At 40.9% G+C, this 15,735-nt stretch overlaps 1 protein-coding gene across 1 annotated transcript in view; it reads right to left on the reverse strand.

The window, feature by feature from the left end:
* Nucleotides 1–2,999: 2,999 nt before the first annotated feature.
* mRpL27 (mitochondrial ribosomal protein L27) overlaps nucleotides 3,000–15,735 on the reverse strand; it is a 79,677-nt gene continuing 66,941 nt past the window's right edge. Inside the window, exon 3 of the mRNA XM_068376217.1 lies at nucleotides 3,000–3,318. Coding sequence (XP_068232318.1) covers nucleotides 3,109–3,318 — 210 coding nt within the window. The 3' untranslated portion in view covers nucleotides 3,000–3,108. The remainder of the gene's footprint in view (nucleotides 3,319–15,735) is intronic.

The raw sequence follows: 15,735 nt of genomic DNA on the forward strand, positions 1-15,735 counted from the left end.
TCGCCCAGCAAGTACAGAAGTCGACTGTCTTCGCTTCATCATCGAAAGTCAGGGACCTTCATCTCATGATTTTCTCTCCCTAGCCGTGAAGAAAAGGTTTGGGATCTCGAAGAAAAGTCTAGACTTCCTCGAGGAATACAAGACCGAATCCACACGACGGCAATACGAATCATCCTGGAGAAAATGGGTCTCATTCGTCAAGGCAAAAAATCCTACAGAAATCACCATCGATTTTTGCATGTCCTTCTTCATTCACCTTCATGGACAGGGCTTAGCAGCCAACACGATTTCTACTTGCAAATCGGCCTTGACTAGACCACTAATGTACGCCTTCCAGATTGATCTGTCCAGCGACATCTTCAATAAACTGCCGAAGGCATGCGCTCGTCTACGCCCAGCACCCCCACCAAAACCTATCTCCTGGTCTCTGGACAAGGTGCTCCATTTTGCCTCCAGTTTGGACAACGATTCGTGCCCTCTCAAGGATCTGACTCAAAAGGTTTTTCATAGACTGTTCTTCTCTCTCAGGTGAAATGTCATAGCCGTCACGAGTGCCGTATGCCTAGTGCATGATGTGTTTTTCTTTTAAAAGACTAATGTTCCTCTGGAACCCGTGCTTTCTAATAATTTGAAATTTTCTTTCAGATTCAAGAGCGAAGTCTTTCATTACTATGTACATTATAATTTTATTGTAAATACCTTTACATACCTTATTGCATTTATTACCCTATTCTGCAATTGTGAAATAAAATTTCTATTTTATTTACTTGTGCGTCTCGATCCGCTCCTACTTATACTATGAAATACATGGTTGTCATAGTTTCATTATCCTTCCCCTTTTTCCTCTATAAAACAGATGAAGATAATTGGGTCAATCCCTATTATATACTCACCCTTGCTATGTAATATTCCTAACTGAATACTTACTTGCGCTATACCTTCGAGACCAGACTGTTCTCCTTATAATATACAGTGCCTAACCACCACTTGTCTGTTTTTTGAGAATGTTCCTATACGAATAGCAACCATTCTGTCTTGTCTCCAAGTTCTTCACGTTCTCCCCGCAAGGTGGGTAGCCCTTCAAGAACCACTTTGATCCTCAGCATTGTCTGTTGGGACTTCTCTGCCAAGGGGGGCAGGGAGTTTCAGCCCCACAGTACCTCTATCAAGATTACCATGCTTACTCTATTCAAAGCCCTCGGCACTTACACTAAAGGGGAAAATCTACCACGATACATTGATTCTCTGGTATTCTTCCATCAGGACGCCATGGCTTGAGCCCAAAAAACGGATTTTGAGCGAAGCGAAAAATCTATTTTTGGGTGAGATAGCCATGGCGTCCTGATGGACCCTCCCTGCTACTTCGTCCAGCCTTTCAGGTCCCACCCTGTCCTGCTGTATCATGATGATCGGCAAGCAACTGGCTTCAGGATGAGGACAGACGTGACGTCATTTAGCAATGGCGCCCGTTTGTTTACGTCTCGAGTACCAAAAGTAGCCACGGACGAGATTAGCTGTGGAACGGCTCCCCAGCTATTCTCCACCCCTACACATCGAAGTGTTAACTCTATGTGGGGTGCAGATAGCTATGTAGCGCGTTAATACATGCGTCCCCTGTTGATATACGATGTCTTAAAGGGAAACCTTTAGGATACTCGCTCCAGAAGTTAGAATTCTGTGATAACCTGTGGTTAAATTCTCTGGGAATATCTAGTAGTTTATATACCCAAAGAAGCTACCAAAAAGGAACCTTCCATCAGGACGCCATGGCTATCTCACCCAAAAATAGATTTTTCGCTTCGCTCAAAATCCGTTATGTAAAATAACCAAGGTGAGTTTTGGAGCTCTGGAATTTACGTAATTCGCTGGCCGTAATATATATATAAATAATATATATATATATATATATATATATATATATATATATATATATATATATAATTATATACATAAGGTAAGTAAAATAAGTTAAAACTGTTCATTATAGCTAGTCTGCGATAGTCTATCAGGGAAACATATTTATTCTTGTTAGAAAGGCCTCACTATAAACAAAATATTCTTATATTTATCTTTAACATATTTTTCATTAGAGCACAGGTATTATCCCTGTAAAGACCACCTCTGTCCTTATGTCTACATCATTTTGTGCTTGTGTAACCCCTTAATAATCCTTTATATGACAATATTTAGTGCATGATTCTTTTTTTTTTTTTTTTTGGCATACTGCAGTCAAGCGTCTATTTTAGCAATGATCTTAGTGCAATGACTGTAATCTACCTACTGCTTTCAATCATAATGATACTTTCTATGGCAAGTATATTTTTTTGTATGTTTCAATTTATATTTGTGTTTCTATCATTCATTTCAACTGCTAGGGTCACCTTTTTAGGTGCGAAGAAGAAGCAAATAAGTAGTTTCAACTACTTATAACAATTTCTTTATTCATTTACTCTGACTGTACAGATAGATTTGTTTATCATCCATTTATAGTACATTATCTAACAATCTCAATAATTATTACATATCCTACTCAAGGTATTGCTTATTGTACGAGGGTCTAATATTTGTTTCAACTACTGGGAACCCCACTTTTACGTCTGATGTCATTGTTTATGTCGAAACTAACCTCTTTCTGGGAGCTTTAAATTATCTTAATTTACTCTGATAACTTCCTTGAGTATGCATTAGACATTACTACATATTTTTACTGATTAGTCTGTGACTTCAAATAGGTAATTTCCAAATACGATCCAAATCCAATGCTTTGGTAGAGTTTTATAGGCATAAAACAATTAGACAGCCTCTGCTACTCATAAGATACTTTTAAACAAGCAAACTGCGGAAAAATTATTTCTATCTATTTTGCATCTTCACCAGTTTTTCTCTCTTCGAATTAAGAGCACATAAATCCTGGGAAATTTAACTGAAATAATGTGCTGTACATCCAATACCCAACCGACCAAGACCCTAAAAGTTGAGGCAATGTACAAACTAAAAACTCAACAATAGCACTTTATTACATCATTATAATTACAGGTCTCGATTTTATTATTATAGTATACTATACACATACTGTATATGCAATTTAGCTAAAATGTTTAAGTACTATTAAATTTGTTCAACAAGCTTGAATTTATTAGGCAGAGGCTTTGGCAAAATGTGGAAATAAGTCTTGTAAATTGGAGTATCGTCATCTTGATATTCAGCGTAAAATCTTTTGATTTCCTTATGATTCCAGTTAGGATTCACTTTTTCTGTGGTCATGATGACAGTTCCAGGTTCTTTTGCATACAAAGTTCTATCCACCCCAATACCCACCTGAAATGGAATAGAAATTAATTGTTACATAATAAAAAAATGATCATTAAACTAAAATCTACAGTATTATTTCTTTACTTACTTTTTAATAAAAAATGCTATTAACTGCAAGTGCCAACTCAATGACCTCTGAACATATAATAAAAAAATATAAAAAAAATCCTCTCACTATCATTCCTCTTTTGCTAGTTTGTCTGCCTCTTCACTTCCTGACAAACCAACTTGAGCAGGAACCCAGCAAAACTGAACCTCCTTGATTGCAGTGTTACAAATATACAGCCACTCTAAAATTTTTAAAGCTAAAGGATTGATTAGATTAAAAACAGTCAATGCCTACAAGACATATTTTCCATGACTAAAATGGGTAAAATTACCTCTTTCATTATTGCTATTTTCTAAAGCCTGCCTGACACTTGCGCGCATTTTTGCCACGCACTGGGGTTTTTCCCGCACTGTTCACGACCAGTTCACTCCAGTTCGCGCATCGTTCACGACAAGTTCACGCGACGTTCACACCATGGCACAAATTGGCACGCCTAGTTCACGAGAAGTTCACGACACGTTCACTCATCTTTCAGCATCATTCCGCATCATTCACGTATCGTTCACGCCAGTTCACGAATTGGCCACTCCATATAAAAACGGGGCTTTTCCAACTCGAGGACATTCTTGGATTGGCTTCGGAAGAGACAACAATGCTTTCTGTCAGAGACACCATTGCATTGAGGAGAAGAAACGTATCATTTTCGTTTGTATTTTTTGTTGCCCTTTATTTTTGTTTCAATAAGAAAGCATTTGATTTACATATAAATAGCAGACATAAAATATGTACAAGTATTAAGAAAGCATTTTATTTTAACATTAAAAGCAGCAAACATGAAAAGTTTTTAGGCTGTTGATTTTAAGGTGATAGAGAAAAAAGTGTGTTGAAATAAGAAATCATTTTATTTTTACATTAAAACAGCAAACAGAAAAAATTTGTTTTGCTCTTCATTTTAAGGTAATAAAGAAGAATAAGTATGTTGATGAAATAAAACATCATTTTATTTTTACATTCAAACAGCAAACTTAAAAATTTCTTGGGTTTATTTTTCAGTTCATTTTTATTTAAAACAAAAGTTTTGGCTCTTGATTGGTAAAAGAGGAAAATAAGTGTGTGCATGAAATAAGACATCATTTTATTTTTACATTCAAACAGCAAATATAAACAATTATTAGGTTTATATTTTTCTTTCCTTTTCATTAATTTTTTCGTTTCCTTTTTGTCTCTTCATTATAAAGTTATAGAAATACTGTAGTTTGAAATAAGATATAATTTTTTTTCACATTAAAACAGCAAATATAAACATTTATTAGGTTTATTTTTCTTTCCTTTTCATTAATTTTCCTTTCCTTTTTGTTTCTCTTCATTATAAAGTTATAGAAATAGTTTGAAATAAGATATCATTTTTTTTTCACATTAAAACAGCAAATATAAAAATTTATTAGGTTTATTTTTCTTTCCTTTTCATTAATTTTTTCGTTTCCTTTTTGTTTCTCTTCATTATAAAGTTATAGAAATAGTTTGAAATAAGATATCATTTTTTTTTTCACATTAAAACAGCAAATATAAACATTTATTAGGTTTATTTTTCTTTCCTTTTCATTATTTTTTTCGTTTCCTTTTTGTTTCTCTTCATTATCAAGTTATAGAAATAGTTTGAAATAAGATATCATTTTTTTTTCACATTAAAACAGCAAATATAAAAATTTATTAGGTTTATTTTTCTTTCCTTTTCATTAATTTTTTCGTTTCCTTTTTGCTTCTCTTCATTATAAAGTTCACGCCACTTCCCGCATCGTTCACTCCAGTTCACGCCAGTTCACGCCAGTTCCCGCACTGTTCACTCCAGTTCACTCCAGTTCGCGCATCGTTCACGACTATTTCACGACTATTTTGTGCGTGCCAATGCGTGCCATAAACTTTAAACATTTCAAAGTTCTGGGCACGCATGGCACGCATTCCACGCATCGTTCCCGCACTGTTCACGACAATTTCATGACTCGTTCACGCGAGTTCGCGCATCAATGCGTGCCAGTGCGTGCTACGAATGCGTGCAAGTGTCAGGTACCCTTAAGTAGCAGTCATAATAATATATAACTCTGCTTTAAAGAAATATGATGCTAAAGGGAGAGCATGTTTACAATTAAAAGAATTATTGGACAAAACAAATCCAATGCTAGCACTAGACTTGGAGCCATCTATAAACATAAAGTCAGTATCCATATGCTGTTGCACATGTTCTACAAAGGTAGATCAATTTTCTGCATTTACCATGTTGCCTTAAGAGCCAGTAAAATATTTACAGAAGGCAATCTCTGGAAGTGTCCAGGGAGGGGTAACATAAATTGAAAGATTGTACACCACCCCTAGAAAGATTCAGGCTATTATGCAAATGTTTCACTCTGAATTCATATGACTTTGGGGATGTATAATAAGCCTCATAGTAGGAAAAGAATTTCTATATATATGTAAGAACAGTGAATTAGAGACACTCTGTAACCTATACCAATATCAAATCATAGCAGATTGGCAATCTAAGGTCAGAGGTCACTCTCCTAAGTCGACTAACAAACTAGGGAAGGGGGGGGTGAAATAAAAGCACCAGTAGCTAATCTGATGCCAACATGGTGAATGGAATCTAAAAACTTCAAATTTCCACGGGAAGCTTATGAATATATTTCACATCCATATGGAAGTTTCAATGAAATACGGGATTTACAGTCTCAGTAGTGTCTGATGATCTGCTCCTCAAGATGTATCAGCCAAAACTTTTAAAATATGTAAAATCTCTAAACATTTAACTTACAGATTTCTGAGATGCAAATCCTAAGTCAAATTTTGGTCAAAGGTTAGACCCAGATATTGCAAATACATATATACACATGTATGTATGTATGTATGTGTGTATATGTATATATACATATATATATATATATATATATATATATATATATATATATATATATATATATATTATATTCATCTGTGGTGGATAACGGGTGAGGGTGGGCTGTGGAACCCTAGCAGTACCAGCCGAACTCGGTTCAGTCCCTTGTCAGGCAGGGAGGAACGTAGAGAGGAGAGGTCTCCTTTTTTGTTTCATTTGTTTGATGTCGGCTACCCCCTAAAATTGGGGGAAGTGCCTTGGTATATGTATGTATGCATAATTATATATATATATCCTAAGCCTTGTATGAAAAATAAGTAGAAGTATGAGTTTTATACAGTGAGATTAATGATGACCTTTTAAAGAGTACTATGACTGTCATAAACTGTTGTGCGCGTTCACTGAACTCTGTTAAAGGTGACGTGCGTTAAGTCTGACAGGCGACGTGTTTTAAGCCTAATGGTGAAAGTATATTTCCATTATAGTGGAGATTTCCACAAAATCTAACAATTCATCATATTGACAGACAAACAATGTATGAATTCCTCAAAAGGTGTGGCAGCACCACTTGAGCGATCACAAGAATAAGAAGGTACTCGTCTGAAGAGTATCGGGCTGTGTAAAGTGTATTCACAATCCTCATTATAATAAAGTGAAAAAACCCATGTTCCGATGTCTCATTATCCGTCTACATGGGACATAATTGGTGTCACGTGAAAGAATACGTCTGTTTGTGTATTCTGTGAGCGAAGTTGTTCTTTTAGCTGGTAAACTAAAAGTTTAAAATACTTAGATCTACGAGGACTAACATAGCAAACACTGCTGCTGCGGGAGATGAAAACGAAGGTGCAGTTGGTTATAGTGATGTCGATGAAGAATATAGACGAGAACAACGAAAGCAGGACTTAGAAAATAGGTTAGGTAACCTAGTCGAGTTAATTTCTCAGTTTTGCAACTCGTATTTTGATTTGTTTGCTACACGGAGTGCCAATCTCCCAGAAGGTGATAAAAAGCAATTGTCCGTAAACATATTCACAGATTAGTAAACCTGTATTTATGTGGATATTTTTTTATGACAATTGCTTTTTAGCAGCTGTAGTGATAGCCATACAAAACATTCTAGACAGTTTGCTAGAAGAAAAAATTATGGAGAAAAACTGCCCCAATTCTGGAAAGGTGGCAGCCATGAGAACATATGCAATAAGAGGCAGCCATCATACCACAAACCGGGGGAGGGGAGAACGAAGTCAGGTGAGAAGAGTCTTTATATGTTGGCAATGTGGGGGAGAAGGGAACCAACGAGTGGAGTGCCCTACCCACGGATGCCCCCACTGTTACACTTGTCAGGCCTACGGTCATCTATCTCGAGAGTGCCCAACAAAAAACGCCGAGGGTGGGCAGGTTGTGGCAAACGCGCACCAACCCCCGCCCAATATCCGAGGAAAAGGAAAGAGAGGTAGGGAGAGATCAATGTCCCCAAAATGACAACAGAAGCAGTCGAACAGGCAGTGGTGGGCCCCTCGGTATCCCGACATCACCCCCGCAGCATTAGAGACAAGAGCAGGGGGCAGCGGTATTGCAAGCTATGTCGTTAGCCCGTGTCGGGATCCTAATGGGCTGCTCGGAATTTTAGCAGTCAGGATTGACCTACCAGATAAGTCCATTCGAGTGCTGATTGGCACAGGAGCCAACATTTCGCTTTTTGAATAAGTAATCTCCTCAAACCCACCACAGTCAGCACCATCCATCACCCTCGACACACCAGGAGGAAATAAACTACAGGCAAGTAATACAACGATCATCAACTTTAAGGTGAGATCTGTGAAGTTTACACATGTTTTTTTTGTCTTGCCCACCTTGGGAATTCCAGGAATCAAGACTTTACTTGGTTTGGATTTTATAATGAGTGATCAAATATATATTTGTGGGAAAAAGATAGAATACTGTAACAGTAAAAGCAAGAGGGTTCATTTTGACAATAGAAAGTCATGAGAGAGTAAGTGCTTGTGTGGGAAGTGAGAGACAAGTAGATAACGTAACAGCTGTATTTGAAAGAGGAAAACTATTGCCACCCCAGACACTAACGAGCGTATCAGTGACCCCGTGTCAACCTCTCCCAGAGGGAACGAAGGCCTTAGTTAAACCCCATGACAAATGGGCACACATAGTCTTAGAGGGCTTGTCAGAAATAAAAGAGAACAAAGCGGATATTACAATAGTTAATTTGTCACATAAAAGAGTTGTGTTAGGAAGTGATTCTGTGTGTGAAATAACTAATAATGGTATCTTGGGAGCCACAACTCCAGCCCGCAGGGATGAACGCACTCAGAACTTTATTATGCAAGCACGAAAACTATGTCTGCCAGAATATCAGCCCGTAGTTAGTAACATTGTTAATAAATATGATATTTTGATTATAAAATAAATTTTTGAATATACTTACCCGGTGAATATATAATAGCTGACGTCTCCGGCGGCTCGACAGAAAAACACAAAAACTCGCGAGCGATCGCTATGAAGGTTGCGGGTGTGCCCACCAGCGCCAACTATCGGCCAGATACCGCATATACATGTAAACAGCTCCAGTTCTTCTCATCCCGCTGGGTCTCTATAATTTATATATTCACCGGGTAAGTATATTCAAAAATTTATTTTATAATCAAAATATCATTTTTAAATATTAAACTTAGCCGGTGAATATATAATAGCTGATTCACACCCATGGTGGTGGGTAGAGACCAGTATTAATACAGTTTACAGCGTATATGCTTAGAGTTTTTGACAGTTATATCATAACAAAACCCAAATATATATAGGTACCTGGTAAGGAAGATGACTTTGACGATTACTCTGCCTTGTTAGTCTTGTCTTCCTCACGAAGCCCAGCCATCCTCTTAGGATGCTGAAAGACTTCCAGGAGCTGAAGTATCAAGGGCGGCAACCCATACAACAGGACCTCATCAAACCCCTAATCTGGGCGCTCTCAAGAAATGACATTTGACCACCCGCCAAATCAACCAGGATGCGAAAGGCTTCTTAGCCTTCCGTACAACCCAAAAACAAGATTAAAAACATTTCAAGAGACAGATCAAAAGGATATTGGAATTAAGGGAATGTAGTGGTAGAACCCTCACCCACTACTGCACTCGCTGCAACGAATGGACCCAGTGTGTAGCAGTCCTCATAAAGAGTCTGGACATCTTTTAAGTAAAATGACGCGAATACCGACTTGCTTCTCCAAAAGGTCGCGTCCATAATACTTCGCAGAGATCTATTTTGCTTAAATGCCACGGAAGTTGCTATAGCTCTTACTTCGTGTGTCTTAACTTTAAGCAAGCATCGGTCTGTTTCATTCAAGTGAGAATGAGCCTCTCGGATTAAAAATCTGATAAAATATGACAAGGCATTCTTTGACATAGGTAATGATGGCTTCTTAACTGAGCACCATAAGGCCTCAGATCCACCTCGTAAGGACTTAGTACGAGCTAAGTAGAACTTAAGAGCTCTAACTGGACACAGTACTCTTTCAAGTTCGTTGCCTACGATCTCTGACAGGCAAGGTATGTCAAAAGACTTAGGCCAAGGACGAGAAGGCAGTTCATTTTTGGCCAGGAAACCAAGTTGAAGTGAACATGTGGCTTTATCTGTGGAAAAGCCGATGTTCTTACTGAAGGCATGAATTTCACTGACCCTTTTAGCCGAAGCCAAGCACACTAGGAAAAGCGTCTTGAGGGTGAGATCCTTCAGGGAGGCTGAATGTAATGGCTCAAACCTGTCTGACATCAGGAACCTTAGGACCACGTCTAAGTTCCATCCAGGAGTTGCCATACGACGTTCCTTAGAGGTCTCGAAAGACTTAAGGAGATCTTGGAGATCTTTATTGTTGGAAAGATCTAAGCCTCTATGTCGAAAGACCGAAGCCAACATGCTCCTGTAGCACTTAATAGTGGGTGCTGAGAGGGAGCGAACATTTCTCAGATGTAACAGAAAATCTGCGATTTGGGCTACAGAGGTACTGGAAGAGGACACAGATGCTGACTTGCACCAGTCTCGAAAGACTTCCCACTTCGACTGGTATACTTTGATGGTAGAAGCTCTCCTCGCTCTCGCAATCGCACTGGCTGCCTCCTTCGAAAAGCCTCGAGCTCTTGAGAGTCTTTCGATAGTCTGAAGGCAGTCAGACGAAGCGCGGGGAGGCTTTGATGAACATCCTTTACGTGGGGCTGACGTAAGAGATCTACCCTTAGAGGAAGACTCCTTGGAATGTCTACCAGCCATTGAAGTACCTCAGTGAACCACTCTCTCGCGGGCCAGAGGGGAGCAACCAACGTCAACCTTGTCCCTTCGTGAGAGGCGAACTTCTGCAGTACCTTGTTGACTATCTTGAATGGTGGGAATGCATACAAGTCCTGGTGAGACAAGTCCAGTAGAAACGCGTCTATGTGGATCGCCTCTGGATCTGGGACTGGCGAGCAATAGATTGGGAGCCATTTGGTCAACGAGGTGGCAAAGAGGTTTATGGTGGGTTGACCCCAAATCGCCCAAAGACTCTTGCACAAGTCCTTGTGGAGGGTCCATTCCGTGGGTATCACCTGACCCCTCCGACTGAGACAGTCTGCTAAGACGTTCAAGTCCCCCTGGATAAACCTTGTCAACAGGGAGATGCCTCGATTTTTTTACCATATGAGGAGGTCCCTTGCGATCACGTACAGCGTGTGGGAGTGAGTGCCTCCTTGCTTGGAGATGTATGCCAAAGCTGTGGTGTTGTCTGAATTGACCTCTACCACTTTGTTTCGAAGAATGTTCTCGAAATTCATCAAGGCCAAGTGGACTGCTAATAGCTCCTTGCCGTTGATGTGCATGCTCTTCTGAACTGAGGTCCACAGACCCGAGCATTCCCGACCGTCCAGGGTCGCACCCCAACCCAAATCCGACGCGTCTGAGAATAACACGTGGTTTGGGTTCTTGACTGCTAGGGACAGGCCCTCTCTCAGCTGATATTGCTGTGCCACCAGTTCAGGCATGCTTTTACTGGTTCGTAGACCGGGATTGATACCGTCTCTAAAGTCTTGCCCTTGTTCCAGTGAGAGGCTAAATGGAACTGGAGAGGCCGAAGGTGCAGTCTCCCTAGCGAGACAAACTGCTCCAGGGATGAGAGAGTCCCTACGAGACTCATCCAACTCCTTACTGAACAACGTTCTCTCTTCAGCATTAGTTGGACTTTGAGCAGGGCTTGTTCTATTCGGGTGGCAGGCGGAAAAGCCCGAAAAACTAGACTGCGAATCTCCATCCCCAAATATAGAATAGTTTGGGATGGGATCAGTTGGGACTTTTCTAAGTTGACCAAAAGTCCCAACTCCTTGGCCAGACCCAACGTCCAATGTAGATCCTGCAGACAGCGATGACTGGACGATGCTCTGAGAAGCCAGTCGTCCAAGTACAGGGAGGCTCGGATACCCGATAGATGAAGGAATTTTGCCACATTCCTCATGAGCCTCGTAAACACGAGAGGAGCAGGACTGAGGCCAAGGCACAGGGCTCGAAACTGGTACACCACATTCCTGTAAACAAACCTAAGAAACGGTTGGGAATCCGGGTGTATAGGAATGTGGAAGTACGCATCTCGTAGGTCGAGAGAGACCATCCTGTCTCCCTCTCTGACCGCTGCTAAGACGGACTTCGTGGTCTCCATCGTAACCAGCTGTTGTGGAAACAAGGCAGCCGATAAGGGAGCAAAGAGCAGTTCCGATCTCTGACAGGGAGTAACTCCTGCTGAAAGGAAAGAGCAAAGGGTTTCTCTCTTCTTCAAGACTCCCGACGTAAAGGTGGAGGCGAGCTCATTGGAGCCATCGCGGATGGCTTTGTCCATACAGGACATGATAAGTAAGGATACATCTTGGTCGGCAGACGAGATCTTCCTACTTAATGATCCTAAAGACCAATCAAGAAAGTTAAAAACTTCAAAGGCCCTGTATACGCTTTTAAGTAGATGGTCAAGGTCCGAGGAGGACCAACAAATCTTCGAGCGTCTCATGGCCAGGCGACGGGGAGAGTCTACGAGGCTTGAGAAGTCACCCTGGGCAGAGGCAGGGACTCCCAAGCCGAGAACTTCTCCCGTGTCATACCAGACGCTCGATCTATAAGCAAGCTTAGAAGGTGGGAAGGCAAAGGCCGTCTTCCCCAAACTCCTCCTGGTATCCAACCAGTCGCCTAGAAGACGTAAAGCCCTCTTAGAAAGCACTAGCTTAGTAAAGGCAGGCTTGGTAGCAGCTAAGCGTAGAGCAAACTCAGACGGAGGCGAACGAGGAGCAACAGCAACAAAATGATCTGGAAAAAGATCCTTGAAAATCATCATGATCTTCTTAAAATCCATCGAAGGTTGAACAGCCTTAGGTTCTTCTACATCTGACAAAACGTACAAAGGATTATCATCAGGATGAGGATCAGCAACGTCCTCATCTGAAGGAACCTCGTCCGACAACTGATGAGTCTCAAGCAAGGGAGAGACCTGCCTTGGTGGCAATGCTTGACAAGCAGAGTCCACACGCACAGGAGCATCAGTAGCAGTCCAGGACGCTACGTTATGTAACTGCTTAACGGACTGACTAGCAACAACAACAGGAGCGGGAGGACGCTCGACGTCAACTCGAGACTGCCTTGACTGCCTAGACTGAGCAGTCAAAACAACTCTTGACTGCGGTGCTTGACGCTCAACGTCAAAACAAGTCAACTTCGCTGGTTGGCGAACGTCCTGAACGTCAACACGAGCATGCGGCAGCGGCTGAACGTCCACAAGCGGCTGAAAGTCAACACGGGACTGCATCGAGTGAGGCTCTACGTCACGTGACTGACGTGACTTTGTACCGTCAACGTCAACAGGACGAGCAAAGGCTCGTTTGGGCGGCTGACAGCCAGGATCTCGATCAGTTAAACGGCGAGGATCATCGTGAACCTGCTCAGCAGTATAATCCTCCATAAGAGAGGCAAGCTTATTCTGCATATCTTGCAGTACAACCCATTTAGGATCAACGGGAGTGGGTGCGGTTCGAGACGAGGGTAACGTCTGTGACTGCAAAACATTGCCTACACTAAGACTCTCGGAGCCTGTGTTACGCTTCTGTTTAGGCGGAGAGCAGTCTTCCGATGACTGCACAGGGTCAGAGCTGTCCCAATGGCTACAACCAGGAAGCTGGACCTGTCCTGAAGGGACTGACTTTCGCTTTAAGGGTCTCGAAACCTTGCTCCACGGTTTCTTACGCGAGAAGCCTTCGGATGACGAGGAGAAAACCGCCTCGCTCGTCTTATGGTAGGGGCGGTCTTGACGAGACACGCCCGAAACCATAGAGGGAACGTCTGTTCGTTGGTTAAAGCCTCTCGAACCCATAAGTCCTACGACATTACTTCTCCCTGGTGCATGGGAGCTTGCAAGAGGTCTCGGACTAGGCGAACGACAGGCACGAACAGACGAACCCTCGGTCGCAACACTGATAACACTTTGCGCACTAATCACTTTATCCCCACGATTTTCTAATGTGGCACTCTGACACTTTAACTCTTTTACATCCGCCATGAGTTGATTACGGTCCGTAGCTAACGATTCAACTCTCTCGCCCAAAGCTTGAATGGCACGTAACATATCCCGCATTGATGGTTCATGAGTGCTAGTAGAAGGTTCAGGCACAACTACTACTGGGGAAGGATTAGGTTCAGGGGCATGGGAGGAGGAAAATTCTAATGATCTAGAGGAACTTCTCCTCACCCTATCTCTCTCTAGCTTACGAGAATACTTATCAAACTCTAGCCAGTCGAATTCCGAAAGTACCACGCACTCATCACACCGATCTCCTAATTGACAGGTTTTACCCCGACAATTAGAACACACAGTATGTGGGTCGAGAGAGGCCTTTGGAAGACGTTTGTTACAATCCCTAGCATTACATTTACGAAATTTAGGAATTGGAGAAGGGTCAGCCATTTTGAAAAGTCAAAGAAAGTCCAAAAACAATCCAAAGTCATCAACAATTAAATCTATCCAAAAAAGAGTTCAAAAGTTTAAATTGAAGATAAAAACACCTGCACTGCGAAAGCTCAAAACCAAAAAGAAGTACTTCACCAAGACTGTTGAAAAACTCCAGGTTAACAGCGAGTAATGGAACAACTTGTCGACAAGACCGACAGAGAAGAACTGGAGCTGTTTACATGTATATGCGGTATCTGGCCGATAGTTGGCGCTGGTGGGCACACCCGCAACCTTCATAGCGATCGCTCACGTGTTTTTGTGTTTTTCTGTCGAGCCGCCGGAGACGTCAGCTATTATATATTCACCGGCTAAGTTTAATATTTAAAAATTTCGATGTAATTGCAATTGGAGACGAGCCACCCGGCCGGATTGATCGATTTTCCTTTAGCATTGAAACTGGGCAGGTGTAGCCGATCAGGTCAAGGCCTTATAAGGTACCCATTCATTTCCAGGGAGAGATAGAAAGAGAAACTAGTAAATTAAGGGAACAAGGGATTATCGAGGAGAGCGAATCCCCTTGGGCTTCTCCAATAGTAGATGTTAGGAAAAAGGATTGTGTGTTGATTATAGGAAGTTAAATGCAGTCACTATGGATAGTGCAATTCCATTGCCCTCAATCGAAGAATTACTCGTGAAGGTATGGGATAGTAAATATTTTACAACTATCGATTTAAAATCTGGATACTATCGAATACAAACGCATTTACACATTTGTGTATAGGTTAGTTTTTGCATCGATTATATTGATTATTCAGTACAGTATGTTGATTTGGTTATTACTAATGTTTTACTTAATTTTTCTTAGGACTTCCAAATGAAATGTTTTTCTTTATGGCGCCGCCTGAAACGACGGCGTCATAAAGTACGCTCAGTAAACAAACTAAGGAATTTAACGCGCATGATGAAAGTGATAAATAATGATATTACAGTAAAAGCTTTTATAAAATATGTTATTACAAATATTATTTACCGTATCTATATAAAATCATACATACGTAGCAAAGCAGGAAAACAATCTACGAGAGAGAGAGAGAGAGAGAGAGAGAGAGAGAGAGAGAGAGAGAGAGAGAGAGAGAGAGAGTTGTTTTACATACGTAAATGTAAATTTAAAAAAAAAAAAATAGCCCCATTTCATATAAAATAGATTACAAATATTTTACTTTATCATATTACAGTAGTCTGTAAAATACTGTAAAGTTCAGTACAGTATGTTGTTGTTATAGTCGTGGCGATGAAATTCTCACGAAACAAAAACACGCCATTTGATTACAACAGCTGATTCATTCTCTCTCTCTCTCTCTCTCTCTCTCTCTCTCTCTCTCTCTCTCTCTCTCTCTCTCTCTCTCTCTCTCTCTCTCTCTTCATGTTATACAATACTTACATTTAAATGAAGAAACTAAAATTAGTTTTCTTAGTGTCAATTAAATACGAAACAAAAAAATTAGGCCGAGTCTACATCCATTTCAA

Source organism: Palaemon carinicauda, chromosome 1, assembly GCF_036898095.1.
Source record: "Palaemon carinicauda isolate YSFRI2023 chromosome 1, ASM3689809v2, whole genome shotgun sequence".
Lineage (NCBI taxonomy): Eukaryota > Metazoa > Arthropoda > Malacostraca > Decapoda > Palaemonidae > Palaemon > Palaemon carinicauda.